The 12839-nt window shown below is 38.8% G+C and overlaps 1 protein-coding gene across 2 annotated transcripts; it reads right to left on the bottom strand.

The window, feature by feature from the left end:
• Positions 1 to 6408: 6408 nt before the first annotated feature.
• Positions 6409 to 12354, bottom strand: zbtb42 (zinc finger and BTB domain containing 42). 2 transcript variants are annotated; one of them, XM_046856565.1, is made up of 2 exons: positions 12177 to 12354; positions 6409 to 10862 (listed from the first exon to the last, which is right to left on the bottom strand). In XM_046856565.1, the coding sequence occupies exon 2, from the start codon at positions 10846 to 10848 to the stop codon at positions 9307 to 9309; it is 1542 nt and encodes a 513-aa protein (XP_046712521.1). In that variant the 5' UTR covers positions 10849 to 10862; positions 12177 to 12354; the 3' UTR covers positions 6409 to 9306. The 2 variants fall into 2 exon arrangements, with proteins under 2 accessions (XP_046712521.1, XP_046712522.1); XM_046856566.1 differs by lacking the exon at positions 12177 to 12354 and adding an exon at positions 11144 to 12013.
• Positions 12355 to 12839: the final 485 nt, after the last annotated feature.

The following is a 12839-nucleotide window of genomic DNA, read 5'->3' as shown; positions in this document are numbered from 1 at the left end:
GTTTGGATGCTTGAAAGTTTTTTAAAAGTTTAAAGGCTCTCTAAAAGTTTTTGCACTCCTGTGTTTTGAGCTAATAAGCCTCTGATCGCTGGCATGTCTTTGTTCAGGGAACATGATGGACATACAATGTGTGTCAGATTTCCCCAGTGACACTTGCTAACCTGTTAAACAAGCCTGTATTTCTCATCCACACGCCACCATCTATTTAATGACATGCAAAACCCAAACAAAGTTGAGAAGAATTCAAGTGAAGGTAATTAGACCACACGTTACTGTCAATTACGTAGACCTTCTCTCTAACACACACACACACACACACTTTATGTATATGGTGATGTTACAGTTCAGTTGCTGGCCCTTTTGTCGAAGCTTCACTGCAGCTGTTGGGGCTTTCATCACAGTCTCTGTGTTTTTACTGAAAAAGGTCACACTCGTCACTTCCGAAGCAGCTCTTCTTACCCTGTGCAGCATGCCATGGAGCCCTTAAGGCCCTGGGACGCCTCACCGACTGCTGGATGGACTTAAGTTCGTGTGCGTATGGCTTTGGATTCACTGTTAAACTACGGGGTGACCAGCTGTGCCCAGAGAAACAGAGAGACAGGGAGAAGCATGCCTGCCTCAGTGATGCATATACTATAAATATGGGTTAGTTACAGAAGTGACAGCTGTGTGCTTCTCAACCTTCTGCTTGCACAAGGTCACAACACAAGGCAGACACACACTCTCTAATGTCATAAAAGTATACACTTGAACCTTGATGGAAAATTACTTTGCATTCTATTTTTTGTGACAAAAATAAAAACTTAAAATATGTTGCGCAATAGTCAGTTTGTCAGATCAGAATTCAACAAATCACTAGTCATTTGTTCACACAGACAGAAATACTAACATATACTGTACATTATAGAAAGTAATGTTGGTTTTTGAAAGTTCTTGCTATGTTAAGTTTCTTCTAGCTCCTAAATATGCAACTAGGTCAGTTAGTGATTTTGTATGGTGTGGGTTTGAATGTAATGGAATGTAATGGATAAAGCAGTTACCCAAAATGAATGAAATAAACAAAAGAAAATAAAAAAGATAGTAGGATATAGTAAATATTGTGGCTAGACATGCTATGTCACAGCTCTAGGGTTCCTAGTTCTTTCCTGCTACTGTCTGTTCAGTGCGTTTAATTCAATTCAGTTCAGTTCAGTTTTATTTGTATAGCACTTTTAAAAATTAACATTGTTCCAAAGCAGCTTTACAAAGAAAAAGAGGTTATAAAGTTGCAATGAACTGATGTTCTCTCACTTTCCAGTGAAAGAAATGCTCCTATATGAGAACAAGCAAATGTGTATGCATGGTGTCCTGTGATTGCTTGGCTTCCAATCCATTGTCTGTCTTCTCCTGCCTCATACACAGTGTTACTGGGATACATTCAGAACGCACTACAACACAGACCTGCACACACATGGTTACTGAGTGGTGTAAGTAAGTAGGTGAGCGAGTGATGTACCTATGGTACACTGTGGTTCATTTATCCAACATTTACTAACAATGTGTGGACGTGTTTGAATAAGCCAAACTGAAATAAAATTTTCTGCTGGATTTCCTTTCACATGTAAAATGCACTCAAAACTCCCCAGAAAACTCCAAAGCATTTACAGTTTAATTAGTTCACAGGCAACTCAGAATACAAAATGAACAACTGGGGTAAAGACTGGAAAATGTATTTTGAATTACTGTTATGCCAATAAAAAATTGTATTATAACAATAATAATAACAACAATAATAATAATAATAATCATAATAATAATCATATTAATAGTATATGCTAAATCTTCCCTCACCTGAGGTGTTTGTTTCTTTTGTTATAATAGAATCGTTCGTTTTATTTCATTTTATTAATGTATGTGTTTGGATTAGCTTGTTAACTGGTTTTCACAATAATTTTATTTTGTGGTACTCTCACTACTGTTCCGATTGACTAGAATGAGGATGTGTTTTTAATAGAATCCTTCAATAATTTCAATAAATACACTTGTATGAATTTCTCTGGATAGGGGGATCTAACACATGCTTTAACTCCACAGTAAATCCTATATTTAAAACGTGCAATTATATGATAAGGATTTTATAAGATATTATAGGATTTTAACACCAAGTTAGGAAAAAATCAGCAATACCAAATTTCTTGTGTAAATTGCTACTAGAACAATAATTAATAAACCAATTCATGAAGAATGACTGTGCATATTTCAAAATATTTACTGTTGCTATAATAATATACTATTCAACATCTAGTGCTCCAATTCATCCCAAAGGTGTTCAGTAATGTTGAGGTCAGAGCTCTAAAGCATGCCACTAAAGGTCTTCAAGTTCCTTGTTTAAATAAAGGGGAAATGTAATGCTACCACATCCAAAAACATCCTATATTGGTAACAGTTTGAGGAAGAACCACATGTAGCTAGAAAAGTCAAGTTTCCAAATACTTTTGCCTATATATATATATATATATATATATATATATATATATATATATATATATATATATATATATATATATATATATATATATATGATATAATTATGAATTAAGTAGAAATGAATTAATTACAGTCATTAATTAGTCATACAGTGAAATTTAGTAAAATATAGCACAATTTGTTGATCAAGATATGATTGGTTTTGTGATTATAAATGATTATTGCTTCATGCAATCAGCGGGAGAAATGTACTCATCATGCAATAATCGAGGTGTGCTATGGAATTTATAACCTTGATGTATGGAAAGGAGGATGTTTTGTATATAAATGACTTATATTTACTAAGATGAAAAAAGAGAAAGGATTTGACAGCATGCCTAGGCTTTGACAGTGTGTGGGTCACTTTCCTGCATGCACTCTTGTTTGCAGCTCAGAGTGTGCTTATATGTGTGTGTGCATGTCTGTGCATGTTTAGAAGCATCGCTTCTTTTCAAGTGTGACCACCTGTCTTTGTTGTGAGGTAAATAAATATATAAATGTGGCCAGGCACCAGCTGTCCCTGGCAGTGCGTTCAGAGGTCAAGGGCTTCCACCGCTGGCCTCACGAGGTGAAGATGTCCAAGTTTTCAACTTCGTTCTCCCTTCCAAAGACTTCCCACTGCCCAGGGAATACATGCAAATAGGCCAGCTCTGGTTAAATGGAAATTACTTGAGCATTTTTGATCAGCGAGGGCAAAAACACAACTAATTAAGTCAAAACGATGCAAGATATGGCTTGAATACATAAACAACGTAGGTCTGTGTTAAGTCTCAGTTTTTTTTTTGGTTTTAAGTTAATATGAATGCCCCTGTAAGCGTTCATTTATTGAGGTCATTTGGACTGTGTGGGAATAGTGAGGTTAAATGAGAAGTTAAGAATGGCTAGACCAGGGGTTCTTAAACATTTGCATTGTAAAATAAACCTTTACCTCATTGTTTCACATGTACAATGATATTTTGTTTACAAAAAAATGTATTTAATTTTTTTTCTGGAACAAACAGTCAATTCAAACTAACCAGTTATATAGGCTGAATTTATAAAGTTATTAACTTATAACTTATTTATTTATTTAAAGAAAATGTAACATGGGATGTCTTGCTGCAAGGGTTTCTGACCAGATTCTTGGCTCAAAAAACAGATAGATGAGGCTTAATGGTTTCTTTTATTGTTGCAATTGGCACACTACATGCACTACATGCTGAATAACTTCATACGAACTGCAAGATCCAAAGATTAATTTAAAGGACAGGGTTTAAAATAAACACCTGTTGCTGAACGTACACTTGCTATACTCTATTCTCTCTATTATACATTAATGTAAACAGAACAGGCCTGAATAATAGAGCATACATATAGCAAACTTTAATCAATCAGATCTTAATGATGTTACAATTACTTTAAAACAACACGTTAGTATCTTGTTCATATGTTAAAGCAAATTTATTTTAAAAAAAAGCACATCCATAAATACCAATATCTTTTTCACTATTGTACAAAAGCTGTACCAAAAAAACAACAACCTTGGCTACGCTTCACAGCACAGAGATGGCAAAAGTACACACATCCTTCACTCAAGTAGAAGTACAGATACTCATGCTTTAAAAGATTCTGGTAAAAGATGAAGTACTGACTACACTTTCTTACTCAAGTTAAAGTAAAGAAGTTTGGCTCTGATATGTACTGAAGTGAAAAAGTAGCCTTTACTTCTACCTGTTTTAGTGTCACGCTGGTAACTGGACCTCACATCATATTAAATATATTAATATAAAATAATTTTAAATGTCATTATCTAATGAATGTCTGGGCTGAACATCCACCATATAGAACACCAGCAGAGAAAAGATGATGATGATGATGATGATGATGATCAGGTGATCAGGAATGTCTCTGTTCTCAGTCATGTTTACATCCCTGACTCCCTCTGTCTCAGCCACGTATACCCCATACTACTTCTTGTTGCCTTCTGCCCTGCTCGTTGTGAGCTTCATAAAAAGCCTACATCTGTGGTGTGTGAAAGCCAGGAAATTATACACTATTGGTTGCTTGAAAAAGCAGTGCAATGACAAGAAACAGGTTGATGAGCTGAAAACGGTGCATAGGAGAAAATTTAGCTCAAGTCACCAAATAGATTACAACTAAAGTAACGAGGTTTAAAAAGTATAAAGTACAGTTATTTCTGTAAATAAATTTAATGTATGAAAGTTAAATGTCTGAAAAATAAATAGTGAAGAAAAGTACTAATACATGAAAAATCTACTTAAGTACAATAACGAAGTATTTGCACTTAAACACTTCCCATCACTGTCACAGCCCCACTTAAGATTAACTACACTAAAAGATCTCTAAATGTGTCAATGTCATAAATACCTAGACGACAGGTAGTGTTTTATTCTGTTGAACATTGATATAGACCTCTTAAAGAGTTACAACTTTACTGTTCAGGTGCACTCTTAGGTCAACTTTGAGGTGTAGAAGACCTTCCCAGCTCTCCAAGTCCCTTATTTACAGTCTAGTGGTAAACTGTTACATAATCAGGTGCTGCTTTGGGTTGGCAACATCAACATGGTATTTAGTGAAAAAAAACGAAGCTGTAGAAGCTACTAAGGAAGCCAGGAAGACAAATGGGTTATTGAGATAATACCTGGGAAGGGATGGGATGTGTGATTGATAAGTTTGCATGCTCTTGATGGGTGTATGACTGTAAGATCAGAAATCCATGACACTGGATTGGCAGCCAAAGAATAATTAGAAACCCACCACTCAGTTTTTTAAATTAGATACACATTTTCTTCTCACTTGGTCCACCTATTTGTTAGAATGTAAATCATCCAGAAGGATGGTTTTTCTGACAAATGGCTCATTATACATATGTGTTATTTACTGCATAGCTAAGGACAATAGCAAGAAGCTAAATCATTTTTTAAAAAAGTTTTTTTTTTTTCAAATCAGTCATCGGTGCATTGGCCACTAAAGCAAAACAATGATCTTCCTAATCCAAAAAAATGTGTTCTAAATTTCTCCACCTATTTTTTTAATATCCTGGACCAAATCTCTATAAGCTCTTTCTAATTCCCAATGTTCCCATCACACTTACTTCATATTTCATCTTATACTGCATATTAAGATATATGTTACATAGTGTTACCCTTTCCTATATACACACACTTTCTTATGACATGATCTGAAAACAGAAGAACTTGCACTATACGGACAAATTGTGGTAGCATTACATTTTCCTTTCATTTAAACAAGGAGATGCAAACCTGTTCCAGCATGACATGATAGCCCTGTGCACAAAGCGAGCTCCATGAAGATATGCTTTACATGGGTTGGAGTGGAAGATCTTGAGAGGCCTGCTATAGAGATCTGACCTCAATCCATTCCTGACTTTACTAATGAGCACAATTCTCCACAAGCACACTCAAAAATCTAGTGGAACATCTTCCCAATCTTAATTTCAGATTTCCACAAACTTTCTTGTATTTCTAAGCTCTAATAAAACATTTATAGATTTCATCCACAGCCACACAGAAAGTTTTATTTAGGGGGTGTCAGTTCTCACTGTGTTGTCTGTATACAGTAGCACTTTAACCCTCAAACAGTATGTTAGTTATAAACAGAAACCTGGAGCGAACCTCCTTGAAGAAAAGTCTTTGAAAAGCTTTTTAGGGACGAGACTTACTCAGTTAGAGCACTTCCTCATACAGTTGCAAAAATAATAATTTAAGTACTATTGATTAGATTACTGATGTGTGTGTGTAGATAAATAGATAGATAGATAGATAGATAGATAGATAGATAGATAGATAGATAGATAGATAGATTAGATAGACATTAAACAACAATACAATAGCAAGATGGATTTAAACTGTGAAATAACATACACACACACACACAAAAACATGACATAAAATTCTCTATTTAATCTAAACATAATCGAAATAAAGTCCTAGCTCAAGATTGTCACTTTTTCCACAGCACACACACAGGTACACGTCAAAAAGCGGCAAATAAAAAGCACAAACAAATTCCAAGTTTGTAACGTGACAGCGTTAATCCAAAAAACAAACAAACAAACAAACAAAAAAATACAACAAGCATTTAAAATCAAAACAGATTGTCACCTACATTCACTAGAGCACTAACATCAAAGCATCTGTTTCCTATAAAATATATGTTTCTTATCAAAAAAATTATATTAAATCTAATGGCACTTCTACAAAGTCTATTAAAAATGTTCTCCGTTTAGTAGCATTTTTTATTACTTAAGTAAAACTCAGTAAAATATTTGCACAAGAAAGAAAATCAATAAATAACTCTTATGATTATACAGTTTCACAGTCTGAACCTTAGAAGATGACATTCCAGTATTAATGTTTACATACACACTTTTGTAGCATATTCACTAGCTTGATTTTTCAAATCGAAGCACATCTTCATAGAAAGAAAGAAAAAAAAATCGATTACTGGTGCTTATCCATGATTATTCTCCTGCTGGTCATATGTGATAGTTCATTATGGGCTCAGTGATGATCACATGACTGCATCCAAACAAGGAAGTTGCTTCAAGTATGATGCACCTGTTTCCTATACTAGAATCAGAATATTTCTGTTCTTTTGACCTTCGCCAATATTTTATATCATACAAACACTCTTATTGTACCTTCAGTTTAAAAATGAAACGTTACCACCTTAGATAGATTTTTGTCATTAGTAACAGCTCTGTGCAGAAAGAATCATTACAGGCCCACAGTAATGCCCAATAATGAATTTTGCAGTTGGATTCTTGTGTGTCAACAAGGCACATACTGTGTAAAGCGAGTCGATGCATATTACTTCAACATATGAATCTCAGTGGAGTCAGATTCTTATCAACACACACATTTTAAATAAAGCACCTATAATTCGTCAGTATTAGCTGCATCTGGGAAAGAAAACTACTACTTTCCAGTTCAACCTAGTAAATATAAATACAACATTCTGGGAAAAAGTTCCACTTGATTCCAGTGTTTCCACATAGGATTTTAAATGAAGATTCAATCATACAAGCGGTGTGGACAAACTGAAACCAATTCAAATATGCTATTTAAACAGCTGCCCAACAAACGTGCAACGTTAGTCACACGTGTATGCTCACATTCTTACTGAATCTCACGTTGATCTTTTGATTTTTTTGCAGGAGATATTACATTAAACCGCTCTGCTGACAGAAAAGTGCTGTTTGTAACACTTGAAATAGTGTTTGTAACACTTCCATTTGTTTAGAGCAGAATATTTTGTGATGTGTTACTCTCTTAATAAATACCTGGGATTGGTTCTTTATGTAGAAACTATTTAGCTATTGCAAGTCATGGTGACATTGTGCTTCTTGATCTGCTACATCTGTCACAGCATTACAGCATTACAGGCTTTAAAACAAGGGAAGACTTCGACTTTTCAAAAGTCGAGAGATTTTTATGCAATACCAGCTGTTTTGATGAAAACAAAGATAAATAAAAAAAATGCATATATACAATAAATATTCAGTTAGAAATAGCAGCCTACAGAATATCAGTGTTGTATGTACAGTCTAGGTATGCACAAAGCAAGTGCGTCTTAGCAGTTCCGGAGTCGATCTCTTGACGAAAAGTGATTAAAATGGCTTGTCTACACAGGGTAAATTGAAATGACAAACCAAATACAATATACAGCAACTGATTTTTTTTTTTTTTTTTTACAATCGATCCATTCAGTGTAGATGAAACAGTACCCGAAGGACATATTAAGATCTAACACAAGTATACTTCCGATGTGTACAGTGAACCCTGAACCAACAGAACTAATAAATAATCCTAATCAAGTTTTCTCAGGAAAAAAATTAAACTGAAGTGTTATATGGACTTTTAGTGCCTCTTGTTTTTGTTGAAAAAAAAAAAAAAACACAAAAAATGTTAGGTAGGACAAAAGGAGAAAATAGATATAAAGGCTCCAACATTTATGTTCTACCAGAATTTGAGTCAAATTGTTAGTGTTTCCAGTTATACAGGGTTAATAAAGACCCACAAAATGAGCACGACGCTAACTAATTAATAATAGGGGGTTATGTGAGTTCCCATTCGAGCTCATTCAGCGTTTTGCTTTTTCTTTTAAATCAAACTCTTTTCATTTGAGTTACTGCAGAAGAACACTGCAATAGTTAGAATAAAGGTAGTAGTTGTTGTAATTGCCTGCGCATTCATTTTATTACTTCAGAAACTGTTCCCACTTCAAGAGGAACCACATGACCCTGTTTCCCCAAAAGTGATAAAGAAGCGACAGACAAATAATTACCAGCTTCCCTGCCACTCCGTATTCAGCAAGAACGAGTTTACCCCGAAAAATCTGTCAATTATACTTCTAAATTCATTTGCAGATATAACTTAACCTAAGTTTCCATTGCTCACTTCAATGCAATGTTTCATCCATTCAGTAAAATGCAATTACTTCAAAACCTATACTACTGTTGAAGAAAAAAAAACTCACAATATTGATTATTTAACTTCAGAAGACGCTGCCAGTGACTGACCAAGTGCATCACCTAACTTCACTTCACACTTCTCCACTGGGTGGAGGGACTCCATTGGGACCTTAGTCCTAAACTCTGCATTACAATACAGCAAAATACTGGATCCAATTTTAAGTTGTAACATGTCTACAGCCGGTCAAGTGCATTGTCACCAAAAACCACTGTGGCTTAGGGTTTGGGAAGGACTCCCCTCTATGCTTAAATACTTCATATATGTAGGTCAGAAGCAGCCTTTTACGAGTAGAAAAGGAGTGTGCTTATCCGATAGAGAGAGTCTTGACAAGTGCGCAGTGGAACTTGCGGATATGGCGGTACAGGTCTCCTGACTGTGTGAAGCGCCGCTCACACCACTTACAGGCATGAGGTTTCTCACGTGTATGCACCACGGCATGCCTACTCAGATTGTGTGAGTATTGAAAGCTCTTGCCACAAGTGCCACATGTATAGGGCTTCTCACCAGAGTGTGTGCGCTCGTGCCGCTTTAATGTGTATGCGCATGAGAAGGTTTTGCCGCACTGAGCACAGGTAGGCACCGTAGCGTCGGGTGAGAGCTTGGCGCGTGCTCCCTCCCGCTCACGGAAGTGCGAGCTCAAGTGCGGCTGCAGAGCGTGTGGTGTTGGGAAAGCCTTGTTGCATAGCGGGCAGACGCAGACTGGAACAGTGCCCGTTGATGGCAGGAGTGAAGTTATGTCTGTGGAGCCCAGCTCATCGTCGTCCTCATCCTCCTCACTGTGTATTTCTCCTCTTCCTCGAGCCTCCTCACTGCCTTCTCGGCTGTGGCTGCGTTCTCTTTGTGCCACTAAAACCCCCATTCTTCCTCCTAACCCCTCCTCCTCTTCATCAGCGTCCAACCCAACCACCTCCTCTTCTTCGTCCTCCATCATCAGGTGCTCCTCTGAGGGCAGCAGAGTGCCATTTTTGCCCCGAAAGAGGGCCTCGAACCCTGTCATGGGCACACTATTCCCAAAGCTGGCACCCCCACCCTCCTCCTTCACTGACAGCGTGCCGTGTTTGTCTCGAGCGTGCATCTCTATGCCCTGCTGCTGCCTGTCGAGGGCCAGCTGTCCCACATCTCTGCCCGACAGCGCTTTCAAAGACAAGTCCAGTGCACTGTCCGTGTCAACGGGCGCCCGGGACCTTTGGGAGGCACCGCTGACGTCCACATTCGCTTTTCCAGCTGTTCGCACACGGGCCTCGGCCTCGGCTGACACATAATTGACACCTACAAGGTCCGGAGACCCACCGAGGTGACCGTTAGCCTTCTGCCTTGCCAGGGCTGGCCTATCGCAATCTGTGATGTCATCCATGTCCATGTCATCTGCCATTTGGCCTCTCAGGGGGATTTTGCAGGGCTCTATCTCCCTGTCAGACAAGCTCTCCCTGTCCAGGCAGCTCAGACTCACACTGTCAACAAGTTTCTCATCCAGGCAGGACAGCTCCTTTTCTTTCAGTCTTCCCTTGCACACTTTGACAATGTCATACATATGCAGGTAACTAGCAGCTGCCAGCACGTCCTCCACCGGCAGCATGCTGAACTCGAGCTTACCCTCATACATGAACTCTAAGAGCAAGCTGAATGCCGGCGCCGTCACAATGTCACTGTTCAGTCGCACCACGTCGTGGGTGTCCAGCTGATCGCGGTAGAAAAGGTGGAAGTACATGCTGCATGAGGCCAACACGGCCCGGTGCGCCCGGAACCGCGCCGCTCCGACCAGCACCGTGCAGTCGCACAGGAAGCCTTGGTGACGCTGCTGACTAAGGCACTGCAGCAAGTGGCGGCTGTGGTCTGGGAACTCCATGCTTCTCTCATAACCTGGCAGAGAGAACAGGAAAAACCGGATGTTGAATAAACAGGGCGAGGCATTTAACCAAACAGGCTTAGCAAAAAAGAAGAAAGAAAAAAAAAAAAGCTTTAGCACCAGAGACCACTGGGGGACAAACACACGAGTACAACCATGCAACAGATTTTAAAAACAAAAACCCTGGTACTGGGATCCAACTGTTTCTTTGACAACTTCACTGCAATGAATGAAAACTTTCCCTACAGCACATCGTACATTAGATCAGAAATCTACACATGAATCACTGCTTCACCTTGTTGACGGGGCCCCAGGAGAAGTCGCTCGTGACTTCTTGTCTTCTTACGCGCAGAGAAAAATAAACCGTGTTCAAACGCGGCACGCGCCTGTCGCCGAACAGAGTGCGCTCGCGCTCCGGAGCTTACGATCTATAGATTACTATATCTGTATTTTAAAAAGGATATTAAACATATAATACACATAAATATATTATATATTTATCTATATAACATATATATAATAGAGACTTCCGTGTGCATGAAAAGAGATCGCGATTCTAGTCCGAGCGAAAAAAAAAGAAGAATGAAACCGCGCGGACCGGGTGAACCGGTGGCCTGTTCACTAATTATCCCGCAAGCTGTGGAGTCAGCTGCTCTGACATCAGCGCCGTGCAAACGCTACCTCCAGCTGTGCTCGCGTTTACGCCATATGTTACCCGGAATCCGGCGAGGAGAGGAGGAGAGGAGAGGAGGAGAGGAGGAGAAAAATCACGGTGCATATATCCAACTTTGTGCGCGCGCGTGTCGAAGAGCACTGAATACAATATTACTCGGGGTCCAGACCCCAGATCCAAACTTTACTAGAAAAGTGCAAGCACCATACTCTAATCTGGATCTTTACAGGTCAACTGTTTATTCGTTTTTCTTTCCTCTGTAAATGTGCATTATTCAGAAAAATCCTGCACGAAGATCAGAAATGACGCAAACTTTATGACGGAGTGAACAGACGCACGCGCGTTTTGAACAGAAAAATATTGTGCAAAGAAAATGTTTTAAATTGTCCGATAGCGAGAAAATGGTCTAAGTCGCAGAGCTTGCAAAGGGGTTTCTGTGTGTGTGTGTGTGTGTGTGTGTGTGTGTTGGAGCCGTTATAGCCGAACCAAGTCGACAACTGCACTGCGCGGAGGTGGTGAACGAGGTAAAACACCAACACGTCCGTACACACACACACACACACACACACACACACACACACACACACACACACACACACACAAGCACAACTTTAAACCTTGGCGTTTACAGCAGTCCCGAACACGCAGTACTTACAGAAAATGTCGACGCTTCTCTTTGCCCCCTCAGATGTTCTGCCGTGTTTTCATGATGTGTGTCCAGATGTCGGCGGCTGTCGGTGCTGCTTTCTCGACTTCTTGTCGGTTGTTGGGTTTCTCTCTCTCTCTCTCTCTCTCTCTCTCTCTGTCTGTGTGTGTGTGTGTGTGTGTGTGTGTGTCAGGTCGCTAAACGCTGCAATCTCGCGATAACTAGAGTAAGAAGCATTGTGCTGTATTTCTGCTTCACCTCACACCGCGGCAGCAAGTCTCTAAACACACTTCCCCTTCCACAGCTGTCCCAATGTGTCTCTGCTCATCCTCCCCTTCAATACACTCACATACAAGATCCATACAAGATCCATTTGATCAAACACTGATGATTTTTTAAAACTGCATTCCTATCTTTAGTGTTACTAATGTACTGAGAAAAAAGTGTTTTTTAGAGCAATTTGTTCAGCAGACAGTTGTCGAACAACATATCCAGAAAATAAAGAATTAACCCAAAGAATCCTAGCAAAATGTTTTGCCAACTAATATTACATAAATGAAGTCTAATGTCATTCATATCAACCTTATAATCATATATATATATGTAGTACATAGCAGATTTGAAGCATGATTATTTTACTTGTTTCATTCTGCTCAGAATTTAGATATTCCT

The sequence above is a fragment of the Silurus meridionalis genome, chromosome 8 (assembly GCF_014805685.1).
Source record: "Silurus meridionalis isolate SWU-2019-XX chromosome 8, ASM1480568v1, whole genome shotgun sequence".
Classification (NCBI taxonomy): Eukaryota; Metazoa; Chordata; class Actinopteri; order Siluriformes; family Siluridae; genus Silurus; species Silurus meridionalis.
Note: the sequence above shows the minus strand (reverse complement) of the source record. Positions and strands in the feature narration are given on the sequence as shown.

Excerpts from the sequence above, each read along its gene's own strand:
- zbtb42 (XM_046856565.1), bottom strand. The coding sequence starts at position 10,848 with ATGGAGTTCCCAGACCACAGCCGCCACTTGCTGCAGTGCCTTAGTCAG.